A 16884-nucleotide genomic window follows, 5' to 3' on the forward strand; every position below is an offset into this window, starting at 1 on the left:
TATAATATATGCTAGCTGTAAATTTACAAAATAAATGGTACTGATAGGTAATAATTCTTTACCAACAAATTACATGATAGTTGAATACTCTATATATTATTGAAACTAATAATACCATAAAGTATGAATATACGTTTGATAATAATCAACATCTGAATGTATATATACAAAAGTTTGAATAAATGAAAGGCGGGTCCCAATCAAATAAAGTTAGTGAAATGAATGACAACGTTATCGTATCTAATAAGAATCTAAAGAAAAGAATATATATATATATGTATATAAATGGAAGGGATCAGAAGCATTAAATGTTAGCATATCTGTTTCTATCTTTTATCCTTTCACTGTAAAAAAATCTCGGACTAAATGTTGAGAGCTAACGAAATCAGAATAGTATAGGAACCAATTTAATTAAAAATCAAACTAGAAGTAATGATTACCTAATATAATATAAATAGGGGTGGGGTAAGAGAAATAGAGAGCGTAAGAGCTGGAAGAAAAAAAAAAAAACAGAGAGAAGCTTTTGTGTGGATCCATTGAAAGAGAGAGAGAGAGATTACAACAACGAAGAAACTTTTTATCACAGTCTCCATACAACCTTTGTGTGTTTTCCATAGTAATTAAGGTAAGGGAAGGAGATATTTATCATTTTATTTTTACTTTAATTATTTTTTTTATCTGTTCATAATTATTTTTATCTCTATATTTACCTTAAGTGAGGTGTCCCTAACCTCATTCTAGTTTATATTTAGTTTCCATTCCTATTTATTTATTTATATTCATCTCTAATTGAGTACTGATCCTATTTATATTTACTTCCATTTACTTATTTATATCTCCAGTTATATACTGGTCCCCTTCAATTATTTATATATATTATTTTTCTTTTTAATTATACATCGATCGTGTTTATTTAATTAAATAATTAAATGGTTAATATTGAAATAAATTTTACGATAAATGAAGATTTGATTATTGTAGTTGGAGGTATGACCTTGGGGATTTAAACGAGTTAGTATTACTCAAGATGAGATGTTCTTGAGTTACTTTGTTGGCCATGAGCTCATTTATCCTGACTAGTCACTACAAAATTAATCAATATCGTTATAAAAGTATAATAAAGATCCCGTTTTATGAAATTGGAAGGATTTTCATTTCATTTTATTTTATTATGATATGTTATTTTTTTTTTGTGATATTTGTCTCACTTCCCTATTTCTTTCGATTGTGTACGAAAAACAAATTTTATAACCTTATCATAGATGGCTGCTCCGAACACGCCTGATCCCTTCTTCGCCGACATTGTGGCTGTTTTTCCGGGAAATGCATGGCAAACCAATGTAGTGAATAATTCTGTAACATTTCAGGGAACGGGAAACTCTACCATTACTTTTCTCTCTGCTCCGAATGCACCGATTGTTATCGAGGGACAAATCGGAGTTACTTTTTATTTACCCCCAACAGTCCAAGTGAATCCTATCCATAACCTTTTCCCTCCACCTGTTTGATAAACCGTATATGAGGGGGAAGCTGTAAATAAATAATCCTTCTTCCTCTTCTAGTGTAGGAAATATAAAATGTACTAAACAATGTGGATATAGGAAGTATATAACATTTTAAATATATATGTAAATGTGAATATTTTAAATATAATGATATATTAGTGTATAAATTATTGCCTCTAAATATTTATAAGTATACTATAATAAATAAATAAATAGAATAAAATTTTTTTTTATCGTCACAATCAACCCAGTAATACACAAAATCTTACTAACATAGTACGTACCCAAATATAAACCTGAACCCATAGGATATGCTCCCTCTCCTCTGTCCTTCCAAATCCAATCAACGTCGCTATAAAGAAATATTCTTATCCCATACTTTCTTATAATATACCTAGTATACCCATAACTGTACCACCGATTATGAATCATGAATGCAATTATAAATTATGATATTTCTTTTTTTTTCCTATTTGTCTTATAGTCAATTGAGAATAAAATATACTCATTCAATAGAATAAGTACAAGAGTACACGTAAAACTTATTGTTGTCCTAATTATATTTTTGTTAGTCATTTTGTAATTTTAATGCATATAAATAAATCATATTCAATCTTGTAAGCAAGTCACATTAGAACTAAAATGTATTCGAAAATTAGATGAAAAATGTAATGCATAATAAAAACATGATGAACGTGTTAAAAGTGATGATTATCAATCTGAGACGATACTTATACCATCTTAGAAATCAGGTCGGCTATTGATATATGAAGCAGACCATCAACCTTAAAACATATTCAATATAAGTCTTCTTAACTTTTGTGTTAAATAAAATTATCTTACTTAAATCATATGTATATAACTTTCAAAATTTATAACCATTAAGATTTTGCAGGTTATACTTTAGCATTGTAATGATATGATGTCAAATGTGGTTATTGACAAGTTTTTATTGATATATATTAGAATTAAATATATGCACCGATCTTTGTGTGTAGTTGTTGTATTCGTTAGTAAGATGGTGAGACAATTGAGATCATGAGAGGGAATTTGTTTGTTGTCCATTAGAAAAAACTAAAATTATTTTTATCATGTATAATTATAAGAGAGTTAAAGTTGTACTCATACAGACAACTATAAAATCATAAACATCAAGAACAATTTAACTATTATTATATTTTTTCTAAATATTGTATTTTATATTTACAAAATTATACCAAAATGGTAAAAAGAAATACTTTGTTATCCATTATAAACTTTCCAGCGTAGCTTTTTTCGTGTTTCTTCTCGGAAGTAGGAGAAATCTCAAAATAGCTTCAGGAGTAAATCGATTCCTTCGTCACAAATTAACTAGTACAATATTTCCTTAATTACCTTGTCTTTCATTCATACAATATTTTTGTATTTACTCCACTTTGGAAAACTCAAATAAGATGCTCTCAGACTTTTCCTAGTAGCTGTGATATAAAGTGACGTTTCGACTATTTCATAGGTGATCCACCCAATCAAAGCAAAAGTCAAGTCATTCTCGCTTCATATAGGATTTGACGTAGATGTTGGAGTAAACTAAGCCTATGATTATTTTCCAAGCACCATTTCAAATACACTACAATCAAAATTCACAATTAATAGATTATTTTGTTGTTAGTTATCACACATTCACAATCTAATATTTCCAATTACAAGTTCTCAAACTATTTCATCTGAAAGTGAATGATTATACCACATGTGCATCATTTATAAAAATATATTCATAAAAGAAATGTATTAGTTTTTTTATCGGATAAATTTGAAAGGGACAAAATTAATTTATTTTGATAAAAATTGGAACTAAATTGAATAAAAATAACGAATATAGGAACTAAATTAAACAAAAAAATAATACTACCACAAACTGACATATGACACTAGTATTAACACGTGGCACAATTGTAACTTGACACGTAGACAATTTTTTGAAATTAAAAAAATAAATAAAAAAAATCAGGAGCTGACATGTGACATGTACGGTTCAATAACATTAACTATTTAAACACCGTTAGTGAAAAGGACCAAATTAACCATAATTTGACGAAAATGAAGATCTAGTTGAACACAAAACGAAAATAGAGATTAAATTGAATAAAAACAATAAAAATAGGGATCAAATATATATTTAAGCCTAGTTTTTTTATGGGGTAAATTCTGGTGTCTTATAATAATTCTATAATCATGAATAATTTAAATCAAAATCATAAAAGACTTATTTTTCAATATCATAGCTATCTAATGAAAAAATATTTAATATTAATAAAGAACCTCATCAAATTAAAAATTAGTGAAACAACAAAACAAAGAATAATGGATTGGGTATATACGTCCACCGTTTATCCTCACTAACTTTTTCTTATTTTGGCTTTTGTCCACCTCGCGCGCTAGGTTTCTATCTTATAAGCAACTCCATGGAGCAGTGAGACATCAAGAAGAAACCAAGAAATTGCTTAATTGCAAGACAATGGTGTGAAAATCATAGAAATAAAGACACCAGCACGCCACAATGATTCTGAAGTTGGTACTGCATTTCATCGTTTTGGTAATATGGAGCGTAGGTGTAGAGGTATCAGCACAAGATCACCCATCCGTAGCAAAGCCTGGTTGCGATTCGCAATGTGGAGATGTTCAAATTCCTTTTCCATTTGGAATGAAGAATTCAGAATGCTACGCAGAGAAGTGGTTTGAAATAGAATGCAGAAACAGTGCCACATATCATCAAACACCTTACCTCAAGTCAATAGGAGTGGAAGTGACATCCATTGATGTGGGAGGAGGCACGGTTACTATCAACCATCCCATATACCGTAGTAACTGCGGAACCAAACATTCTCCGCCAGTCAACTACTCGCTCAAAGGAAGCCCTTTCGTGTATTCCCAGAAATACAACAAATTTGTTGCCGCAGGTTGCAATATTATTGGTTATTTGCAGGTAAACGGATCAGAAGGCAGTGGTTGCGTCTCCATCTGCGACCAGGACTACACGGTGGATGATATCGGGAAGACGGACCTTTCAAAGGCCGGTTGTAATGGGAAGTGGTGCTGTGCGAATTCCCTGCCACCGTTTCTAACGGAATACAGGGGTGGAATAAAAGGTTTGAAGGAGAATGAAAGGGGTGATGAATGCAGTTACGCCATGATTCTACAGCAAAATCATAACTTATACCTATACTATTTTACTCATTCTCCCCAATCCTACTTCTTTTCTGTGTCTGGAGCGGTGAAGGATCTAGATTTGGTCCCTGCTGTGCTTGAATGGGAGATTCTCAACGATTTCAGCCTTAAACTTCCTGCTGCAAATCTCTCTCGCTGTTTTGACACTAATATTACTTCTTCACTCCATAAACGTTCAGGCCAGAGATGTTCCTGCACCACCGGTCCGGGTAATGCATACCTTCAAGGAGGTTGTGTAGGTAAATATATAATTAAGGTTAAAATACTATTATTATTACACTTAAAATATAGGTTAAAATATCTTTTTAGTATTAATTTTTGTCAAGTTTTGTCAAATAAGTTCTAATTTTTGTTTTGTGTTCAAATATGTCCTAATTTTTGTCAATTTTGTTCAATTGGATCTTTTTTGCTAACACCGTTTAAATCATTAACGGCCATGAACAGTAACTGCCACGTGTCACTTTGTGGTTTTTTTGAATTTTTTTTAAATGTCCATGTGTCAACCGTGTCAAAGTCAGTGTTCTATATTCAATTAAGTCCCTATATTTGTTATTTTTGTTCAATTTAGTCCCAATTTTTGTTAACATGAACCAATTTGGTCCCTATCCAAATTCAAACCAAATTTAATTTTTATATTAAAATTCAGATTTTTTATTAAATATTTTTATATAATACATTAAAATTCACATCATTATAACTTTGATATAAATATTAAATTTGGTCACATCTTCGATAGGGACAAAATTGGTCAATTTTAAACAAAATTGGGACCAAATTGAACAAAAATAACAAATATAGAAACCAAATTGAATATAGAACATTGACTTTGACACGTGACACACTACTAGGTTGACATGTGAACATTTAAAAAAATTAAAAATTAAAAAAAAAATCACGAAATGATATGTGACCGTCATTGTTCATGTCCGTTAATGATTTAAACTGTGTTAATAGGACTCAATTAAACAAAATTGACAAAAAATTGAAACCTATTTGAAGAAAAAATCAAAATTAGAACTTATATGACAAAACTTGACAAAGATTAAGACCAAAAAGACATGTTAACCTAATATATATATATATATATATATATATATATATATATATATATATATATATATATATATATATATATATATATATATATATATATATATATATATATTTCAGGTGTACCGAATAACATTATTATAAATATTTTAAACTTTATTCCTCACATTTCAGCCCCTTCTTATTCGGACTACAGCATTGAATCAATAAGTCCCGTAACAATATCTGCTGTCATAAAAGGTATGTATGAACTATGAAGTGGTTAATCATTTATATGATTTTTTCTTAATTAGAGACATGGATTATTTTCGTATTAATGATAGGTTTGGTAAAGAAGACAAAACAGTGAAAGGAAAAACCAAAGAGTGAAATAAAATTATAATTTTATTTCAAAATAAAAAATAATATAAAGGTATTATTTATTGTTGATATTTTTATTCTTATTATTATAAAAGGTAAATTTGTTAAGAAAATAGTTATGTCAATAATATAGTCTATTATTGTTGATATTTTTATTCACACTTTCGGTTTTGTTGAGGGAAAGTTTTATTTTTTTATTTCATTTCGTCGTTATTTTTCAACATTTATATATTTTCTTTTATCAAAGCACTCCTTCTTTCTTTTTCTTTCCTTTTTTTCACTTTGTTTTTCTTTCACACTGTATTTAGATCTACAAGTATATTATTCACACGCGGAAGTAAAAATAGAACAAGTATGAAAATCAATCAATTAAAAAACATAAAACAAAAAAAATATTATAACGTTAAAATTTATTCACTAATTTAAAAAATTGTCTTCAAAATATTGTAATAGATTATTATATATAATCGATCATTTGAGAAATAATTATTATTATTTTAATAATTATATCATTAATATATTATAATAAAATGAATAGTTAAAATAATCAATAAAATCAAATAAATTTTATATTTTGTTAATGTACGTTGTACATTATAATAAAATAAATAATTAAAATAATTTAAAACAAAATAAAATAATTTAAAATATGATATCCTATAAATTTAATAACTTTATATTTATTAAAATTTTATAATAATATTTTAATTTAATTTATTTTTTTAAAAATATTATATATATATATATATATATATATAAATTATTTTAGAAATTTATTCCATAAATTATTTTCTATATATATATAAATTTATTTTATCATACTAATTAAATCTATTATAATTTTTTTATTTATTTGCTTTTAATTTTTTTTTTCTTCAATCAACCACTTTCGACCTCTATTTGTTTTCGAGTCCAAACAAAACATAAAAAATGAATACATCGATATATCAAGTTTAATATATGAATAATGTGTACTACCAATCTATTAAAAGATATATTTAATTTATCACTAATTTTAGTAAACTTATTATAACAGGATGACAATCGGGGTGGAACGAGATGAGTTGTTATTTCATATTCATCTTTATAGAAAAATTTGGTTCATTCACATACCTAAACTCAATATGTAGGTATCAAATTTTTATTTTATCTCATCCCCACCAGGTAACAGATATATAATTATATCTGTATCTGTTTTCTTACCAATTCAATATTAATTAATTAATTTTTATAAAATAATAAAAAATTATAGTAAAGGAAATCTAATATTATAAGATATTCAATATTAAGATAAAGTTATTTCATCGATATCAAATATTTAGAAAGAAATTATAATATTATAAATTTCAAATTAGAATACCAAATAAAATCTTATGAGAACCAAAATATTTATTAAATTTACAAAGATCAATGAGACCTAATTGGTAAAATTTAAAAATATTTTTAAAAAAAATATAAAAGGAAAACAAATATTCAAATTAAAATATATTTTAAATGTTTGTATACTTCTATTTTTATATTCTAATGAATATATTCTTTTTATACAGGCTATAATACATCACTTGATCAAAATCACGCAAAAAATAAAGATTAAACTAATAATAATAAAATTTTAAGGCAATTATATTAAAATTTTATATTATAGTAAATAAAATTTATTTATACAATTATAGGGACAAAATTATAATATGATAAAGAGTAAGAAAATAAAAAAATAATTATATAAAACATATCAAAATAGTATTCTACATGATAAAAGAAAACAAAAAAACAAAAAAATTAAAATATTACCATATGTGTGTCTTAGAACGAGTTGGATAATACTCACGTAGTGAGTTGATTTGTCATCCCTAAATATATACATTTAAAGTTATAACTAGACTAAAACTTGAATACCTTTTTTTTTCATTTTTTTTCATTTTATTTTGAATTTAAGGTTCTTCCATATGTATTAAAAAAAATAAAATAGCAAATAACTTAATGAATACATTGTTTACTAAATATCTTACTATTTTATTTATTTATTTATTCTTGGTGTTAGTGTGTATTCAATGGTTTTTCTCACATCCTGCCTGATTTTTTGGTAAAAATAAAAAGATTATATTAGTGCAAATATTTACTTAGGATAATATTGAAATTAAGTCGTACTTATTACATATAAAGAACTAAACTATAGTGAAATAAAAAAATCCTCAAAGAAAACCTACATTACATATAAAAATGAAATTGGTAGTATTTGTTAGTGTGTTGCATTAAGTTTGAAACCATAGTCGAAAATAAATAAAATACAACATAAGCTTTATTTGTTAAAATTGACGTCAAAATTGAATGTGTGGTAAGTAATCATATTCTCCGATCATTTGAAAGGTCATATTTTTAATATTAGTAAATTAAAAGAAAAACAAACACATGAAGTAATTTCATTATATATTGTTGTAGGAAATAAGGTGGTCGAAGACCTTAAATTCACATATTGTAAGCTCCATTAATGTAGTGAGAAAAATTTGTCGATCTTTATATCCTGTATATATGATGAAAAGTCTTATTTTAATGTATTGATGTTGTAAAATATGTAGGACTTTCTACAAGTTTAGGATCCATTATTTTACTCATTGTTTTATGGCGAGTGTTCAAGGCTACAAAATTAATAATAGTACAGAAGTACAGAGAAAAATTGTTCAAAAGAAATGGAGGATTGTTGTTACAACAAATATTGTCTTCTGGTAAAGTTAATGTGGATAAAGTTAAACTCTTTAGCTTAAAAGAATTGGAGATGGCGACGGATAACTTCAATATAAATAGAGTACTCGGAAAAGGAGGTCAAGCTACTGTTTACAAAGGCATGTTGGTAGATGGAACGATTGTTGCAGTGAAAAAATTTAAGATCGAAGGAAAGATCGAAGAATTCATCAATGAATTTGTTATTCTTTCACAAATTAATCATAGAAATGTGGTCAAGTTGTTAGGAAGTTGTTTGGAGACTAAAATTCCTTTGCTTGTTTATGAATTCATTCCTAATGGTAATCTTTTTGAGTACTTGCATCAACAAAATGAAGATTTGCCAATGACATGGGAGATGCGTTTGAGAATTGCCACTGAAGTTGCAGGAGCCTTGTTTTACTTACACTCTGCTGCTTCTCAGCCTATTTATCATAAAGATATCAAGTCAACAAATATACTATTGGATGAAAAGTATAGGGCAAAAGTAGCAGATTTTGGTACATCAAGAGTTATTTCAATTGATGTTACTCACCTTACTACAGTAGTTCAAGGAACATTTGGATACTTGGACCCTGAATTTTTTCGAACTAGTAAATTCACAGAAAAAAGTGATGTCTACAGTTTTGGAGTAGTTCTTGTTGAACTCTTAACGGGACAAAAGCCGATTACCCTTCTAAGTCCAGAGGAAGCCAGAAGTTTAGCTTTATATTTCATTACATGTGTGGAGGAAAATTGTGTGTTTGATATTATTGATGAAAAAGTGATGAAGGAAGGGGAGAGAGATCATATCATGAAAGTTATCAATCTTGCAAGTAGATGTTTAGAGTTAAATGGAAAGAGACGACCAACTATGAAGGAAATCACATTAGAATTAGAAGGTATTCGAAAAGTGGAAAATGTACTTAATGCACAAGAAGGACATAATGAACTTGTTAGAAGTGAAGAGTATCAATCTTGGGATGATAATTCTACTATTTCAGAAATAAGGTCAACTTTTAATCTTAGTAGCGGAACACCGAGCACGGAAGATATTCATATTTTTACCATATAACAATAAGTGTTCTTAATTTTTGTGCTAAATAAAATCATTTTGGTTGAATAATAAGTATATAACCTTCAAAAATTGTAACCATTAAAATGTTGATGGTTATACTTTAACATTGTAATGATAGGTTGCAAATGTGGTTATTGATAATTGTTCATGTGTATATTAGATTATGTATAAAGTATAATACAATTGTAAATATGCACTGATATTTATTTGTAGTTGTTGTATTCATTGGTAAGATGATGAGGCTGTTGAGTTCATAAAGGTATGTAAAGGAATTGAGGGCATTCAACTATTTGATTATGAAGACTATCACATATGGGATATATTCTTGGTGGTTGTGGTTCCCAACATTTTTTTTTTATAGCATAGATGATGTTGCTCATTCCTTTGACTAGAAGGACGTAGTGAACTAAGAGTGGTTAAGGATTGGATTTTACAAAATTTAGTATGAATCCAATCTAGATCCAATAAAATATATTGAATTTAAAATGGTAGATGATTAGATTATATGCCACTTCTTGTTTAAACCAGAGACAATTAGGAACATATTGAGTTTGTTAAACTATTAAATGAATGATACAATCTTCAAGTTGTCCTGTTCTAAAGAGTTAGCTTGCCATACAGATGTACATACTTCCATATACTTGTCCTAAACTTTCTTGCTTTCTCATACAACTTTGTGTTGCAGCAACAACCCTGTTTCTGAGTAATTGCTGGTATTGATCCAAAGTTGAAAGAAGTTCCCCAAAATTTAAAATTGAGCTAAATTAACTCTACTAAATAATAGAACTAAATTATCAAAATATGTTTAAAATAAAATATTATCTTAAAATATAAATTGCTTTATTCAAATATATATATATATATATAATATTTTAATTACACCTCAAATAAACAATTTAAATAAAAAAATTATAAATAATTTAAATATAATGTATTTTAATTTTTTAGAATTATAGACCTTCCTTATCCGAATATAATATATAACCATTCATCTACTTTCCCTTGCATTTATCGTCTTCACATAATTAAATAAATATTTTTGTATTTACTCTGTTTTGAAAAGTCAGATGAGATGCTCTGAGACCTTTCGTGGAAGCTGCGATATAAAGTGAATCAGAGCTCATGCACTCAATCAAAGCAAAAGTCGGGAGTGCCATTTTCGCTTTAAATATAGAATTCGACGTAGATTTTGGAGTCAACCAACGCGTATGGTTATTTTCCAACCACGACTTCAAATGCACTAGAATGCAAGTTCACACTGAACAGATAATTTTGTTGTTAGATAGCACATGGAACAACATTCACACTATAATACAAATTCTCAAATTAAATCAGGTTAATGATGATACCACATGTACATTCTCAAATTAGTTTTATCTGATAAATGGTTGGTATCTTATATAATTCTATAATTATGAATAATTTAAATTAAAATTATAAAAGACATATTTTTCAATATAATAATTGCTATCCTAGTAAAAAATAATTAATTTTATAAAGAACCTCAACAAATTTAAAATTTAATCAAACAACTATTTTTTTTATTTAAGATTTAATAACATACGGATTGGGTTTGTTGGGTTCACCTTTCTCTTCACTGTCTTTTTCATATTTTGGTTTTTCTACCTCACGCGCTCTGTTTCTATCTTATTTGCAACACTCCATGGAGCAGTGAGTCATTAAGAAGAAACAAAGAAATTGCTTAACTGTCATGTGAAAATCATAATATAAACACCCATCTTGGTAGAAGCTGGAGGCCTGCAAACACCCCTCTTGAATCTTGAACCAGCCAACAAACGACGATGATTCTGAAATTGGTAAACCATTTCATGATTTTGATAATATGGTTTATACATGTAGAGGTATCTGCACAAGATGACCTACATGTAGCAAAGCCTGGCTGTGATTCGCAGTGTGGAGATCTTCAAATTCCCTTTCCCTTTGGAATGAAGAGTTCAGAATGCTACGCAGGGAAATGGTTTGAAATAGAATGCAGAAACACTTCCACATATCAAGCACCTTACCTCAAGTCAATAGGAGGGGAAGTAACATCCATTGATGTGGAAGGAGGCACGGTTACTATCAACAATCCCATTAACCGTAATAACTGCGGAACCAAACATTCTCCGGCGGTGAACCAGTCGTTGGAAGGAAGCCCTTTTGTGTATTCGCAGGAACACAACAAATTTGTTGCCGCAGGTTGCAATATTATTGTTTTTTTGCAGGTAAATGGGACAGAAAGTAGTGGTTGTGTGTCGATCTGCGACGAGGACTTGAAGGTGGATGATATTGGAAAAATGGAGCTTAAAAACAGTGATTGTAATGGGAAGAACTGCTGTCAGAATTCCCTGCCACCGTATCTTAAGGAATACAGCACCCAAGTAAAAGGTTTGAAGGAGAATGTAACGGATGGTGAGTGCAGTTACGCCATGGTTATACAGCAAAATCTGAACTCATTCGACTACCTAAGCTATCCTTACTATGCTCCCAAAAGCTACTATTTTCCTGTGGATGGTGAGATGAAGAATTTAGATGTGGTCCCTGTGGTGCTTGAATGGGAGATTGTGAACAATATGAACCTTAATCTCCCAACACTTTCTCAGTGTTATGACACTAATGTTACTTCTTCACGGTATAAACGCTCAGGTCAGAGATGTTCCTGCTTAGGCGGTTCCGGTTTCGGTTCCAACCCCTACCTTGAGGGAGGTTGTTCGGGTAAATATATAATTTCAACCCTACTTAATTATTATTATTATTATTATACTTATTACTTTACTAGTTAAAAAGTTTCTTTTTTGTATCATAAACCACTAGGCCTCTAAGGCTCTAATTTTCTTTTACATGCTTAAAAGCCAAAATGAAAACAATAATTTTAAAAAAATATATAAGATTACTAAAACAATCTTAATTTTCTTTATATATATTTCCTGGTTCCGACATATTTATATAAAATTTACTATCTTATTTAAATTAAAGACATTTTGAGAATAAAAATTTAATATTTATTTAAAATTGAGAATATCATAGTTAAAATATCTGAGAATATCCATATATTCTAAAAAAATTATAAGAAAACGAACCAGCCATTTTCTTTTTTAAGTAATATATAATCATGCTGTAGTTAATTCAAAAAATTACAACTCGTTTTCTTTCTTTTTTCTTTTCATTTTTATCCTATTTCTTACATTTTTTACTGAATAACATTATATAAATATTTTAAACTTTATTTTTCACATTTCAGCCGATTATTCGGTCTACCAGAATTCGCCAAGTCACCTAACAATATCCGTCATAAAAGGTATGTATGAAGTATGAAGTTGTTTATAATTTATATGATTCTTTTCTTAATTAGGAATATTGATTATCTTTACATTTATAATAATGATGGGTTTGGTACATAAGTGAAAGAAAAAAAAGAGAGTGATAGAATATGTTTGAAAAGATATATATGATAAAAAAATAGAAACAAAGATTTTATGTTAAAAAATAAAAAATAATACAAGAGTATTCTTTATTATTAATATTTTGACACTTATTAAATGAGTTAAACCCAATCCGAACGTAATTATTACCAAGCTCAAGAAATTTGAGTATGACTTAACCCAGACGGATGGGTTAACAATGACTCAATTAAAAAAAAATTACAACTTTTTTTCTTCTTTAATCAAACATTATTTTTAATATGTATCAAAATTCAAAAAGTCAAAGCCTTTTTTTTTTTTTGCATTTTAGACATCAAATAAATCATTCATCTCAAAAACTAATTCATAATTTTAATTAAATTCTAAATAATTTAAAAAATTATGGGTAAGATGATGTGATATTAGAATTTATGGGAGGTGCGAGAAGTGCAAAGGTAAGTGTAGGAAAATGAAGTCAATTAAGGGAGATATGTGTTCTTTTCTTTTTTATGTTCAGGTTAACTTACCAACTCGGCTCACCGTTCAACTTGGGTGAATCCAATTTTTAGTGGCCAGACTCATATTTAATTCATTTTGATAACTCTAGCTCTCATTACATACAATATATTATAATAATTTGCATTTGATATATATATATATATATATATATATATATATATATATATATATATATGTATATATATAGGGTTAAATATGCTTTTGGTCTCTCAAGTTTTAGTGAAATTTGAAATTAGTTTCTCATCAAAAATTTTGACCAATTTAATCTTTTATCTTTATAAATGTGTGGATTTAGTCCTTTTAATCAAATTTTGTTAAGTTTATTTAAAGTTTGAACGCGTTTTATGATAATATTTGAATTAGTATTGAAGCAAAAATGGATCAAACGATGTAAACAATTCAAATACTATCATAAAATGCACTTAAATTGTTAGATAAACTTAACAAAATCTGGTTAAAAGGACTAAATTCACACATATCTAAAGATGAAGGACTAAATTGGTCAAAAGTTTCGAAGAGACTAATTTCAAACTTCACTTAAACTTAAGGGACAAAAACATATTTAACCCATATATATATATATATATATATATATATATATATATATATATATATATATATGTATATATATGTATATATATATATATATATATATATGTATATATATGTATATATATATACATATATATACATATATATATATATACATATATATACATATATATATACATATATATATATATATATACATATATATATATATATATATATATATTTTGTCAAATACAAAAATAATTTCTTCCTCATTGAGTATTATATATGTCATCAATAAATCACAAGTTACATGCAATAATCCTTGATTCTACCCAACCTCAAACACAAGCAGTAGATTATGGTCATTAATTCTTCGCTCTATTTTCTACCTCACATAGCTTACCTTAAAGTATAACTACATAATTATCTAATAACATTTCAATTTCATTTTGATAGAAGTTAGAAACACACAACAAAAATGGATTAACTTTCATTTGAGAAAAAGATTCTTACTTGAGTGGAAATAGACTCAAGATTGTTTTTTTACTTTATTTTGGCTAAAAAAAAAAACTCTCGCTTGATTTTGTCTAAGGGAAAGTTGTATGGCTAACACTCTCGCTTGAGTGAAAAACTCACCACCTCAGGTCACATTATCACCATCACATTTTCACAGCAAAAATACTTCGCATGAGCGAAAATTTCACCACTTTGGGACATTTTGCATTGAAATATTTTTCGCTTCAACAAATAAGACTTTGCTTGAGCAAAAAAGACTTTACTTGAACATAAATTGGCTCGAGACAAACCCTCCAGGGAGGAAACATGAATTTTTACCCCAACAAGGAAGTTTGCTACTCCTTGTATCATCAACAAACGATTAAACAATTGCTTAAACATAAAAAATAGTACAAAATCATGGTTTCAAACAAACATTACATGTTACAATTACTACAACAATTGCATATCATACATTCTAGTTATTATTTTTAAATGTTAAAATAGTTTGAGTTGTATAGATTCATTTATATATATGAATGAAAGACTATAAGATTTTTCCGTGTGTTAGTTTAATCTTAATTGTTAGGCTTTATAAATGTTTGAATACTTATTTTAAAGTATTGATGTTTTAAAATATGTAGGAATTTCTATAAGCTTTGGATCTATCATTTTACTTCTGATTTTATGGTGGGTGTTCAAGGTTACAAAAAAAACCATAGTGAAGAAATGGAGAGAAAAATTCTTCAAAAAAAATGGTGGATTATTGTTACAACAAAGATTGTCCTCTGGTGAAATAAATGTGGATAAAGTTAAACTCTTCAGCTTAAAAGAATTGCAGAAGGCCACTGATAACTTCAATGCAAATAGAGTACTTGGAAAAGGCGGTCAAGCTACTGTTTATAAAGGCATGTTAATAGATGGAACGATTATTGCAGTGAAAAAATTTAAGGTCCAAGGAAAGATTGAAGAATTTATTAATGAATTCGTCATCCTTTCACAAATTAACCACAGGAACGTGGTTAAGTTGTTAGGAAGTTGTTTGGAGACTAAAATTCCTTTGCTTGTCTATGAATTCATTCCTAATGGTAATCTTTTTGAGTACTTGCATCAACAAAATGAGGATCTGCCAATGACATGGGAGATGCGTTTGAGAATTGCCACTGAAGTTGCAGGAGCCTTGTTTTACTTGCACTCTGCTGCTTCTCAGCCTATTTATCATAAAGATATCAAGTCAACAAATATACTATTGGATGAAAAGTATAGGGCAAAAGTAGCAGACTTTGGTACATCAAGAATGATTTCTATTGATGTTACTCACCTTACTACAGTAGTTCAAGGAACATTTGGATACTTGGACCCTGAATTTTTTCAAACTAGTCAATTCACAGAAAAAAGTGATGTCTACAGCTTTGGAGTTGTTCTTGTTGAACTTTTAACTGGGCAAAAGCCAATAACCCTCCTAAGTCAAGAGGAAGCCAAAAGTTTAGCTTCATATTTCATCATGTGTGTGGAGGAAAATTGTGTGTTTGATATTATTGATGAAAGAGTGATGAAAGAAGGGGAAAAAGATCATATTATGAAAGTTGTCAACCTTGCAAGTCAATGTTTAAAGCTGAATGGAAAGAGGCGACCAACTATGAGAGAAATCACCTTGGAATTAGAGGGTATTCGAAAATTGGTAAAGGAGTCTAATGCACAAGAGTTACATAATGAGTTTGTTAGAAGCGAAGACTATCAATCTTGGGATGATAATTCTATTATATCAGAAATAATATCAACTTTTGATCTAAGTAGCAGAACAACAATCTTGAAAGATGTTCACATTGTTACCATATGATCAGTAAGTATTCTTATTTTTGTGTTAAGTAAAGTACCGAAAAACAGAACAGAAAAAAAAAACACACTCCTAATTTTAAGGTTTTGTTTGTACTATAAAATTGTGTATGTAACATATATTTTTGTATGTATTATAATGTTTTATTTTTGTATGTATTATAATGTTTTGTACGTAATATATATTTTTTTACATTTAAAATTA

At 28.0% G+C, this 16884-nt stretch overlaps 2 protein-coding genes across 2 annotated transcripts; both read left to right on the plus strand.

The window, feature by feature from the left end:
* The first annotated feature begins 3937 nt into the window (after positions 1 to 3937).
* On the plus strand, positions 3938 to 9891 carry LOC114188576 (wall-associated receptor kinase-like 1). Its single transcript, XM_085674525.1, has 3 exons — positions 3938 to 4942; positions 5934 to 5999; positions 8696 to 9891. Exons 1-3 carry the CDS (start codon positions 4042 to 4044, stop codon positions 9889 to 9891), a joined length of 2163 nt encoding a protein of 720 aa, XP_085530651.1. The 5' UTR covers positions 3938 to 4041.
* A 1588-nt stretch (positions 9892 to 11479) lies between these two features.
* On the plus strand, positions 11480 to 16834 carry LOC114188577 (wall-associated receptor kinase-like 1). Its single transcript, XM_085674526.1, has 3 exons — positions 11480 to 12609; positions 13136 to 13192; positions 15488 to 16834. Exons 1-3 carry the CDS (start codon positions 11697 to 11699, stop codon positions 16681 to 16683), a joined length of 2166 nt encoding a protein of 721 aa, XP_085530652.1. The 5' UTR covers positions 11480 to 11696; the 3' UTR covers positions 16684 to 16834.
* The last annotated feature ends 50 nt before the right edge of the window (positions 16835 to 16884 follow it).

Source organism: Vigna unguiculata, chromosome 6, assembly GCF_037176805.1.
Source record: "Vigna unguiculata cultivar grain cowpea cultivar isolate G323 ecotype 2 chromosome 6, ASM3717680v1, whole genome shotgun sequence".
In the NCBI taxonomy this organism is placed as follows: Eukaryota; Viridiplantae; Streptophyta; class Magnoliopsida; order Fabales; family Fabaceae; genus Vigna; species Vigna unguiculata.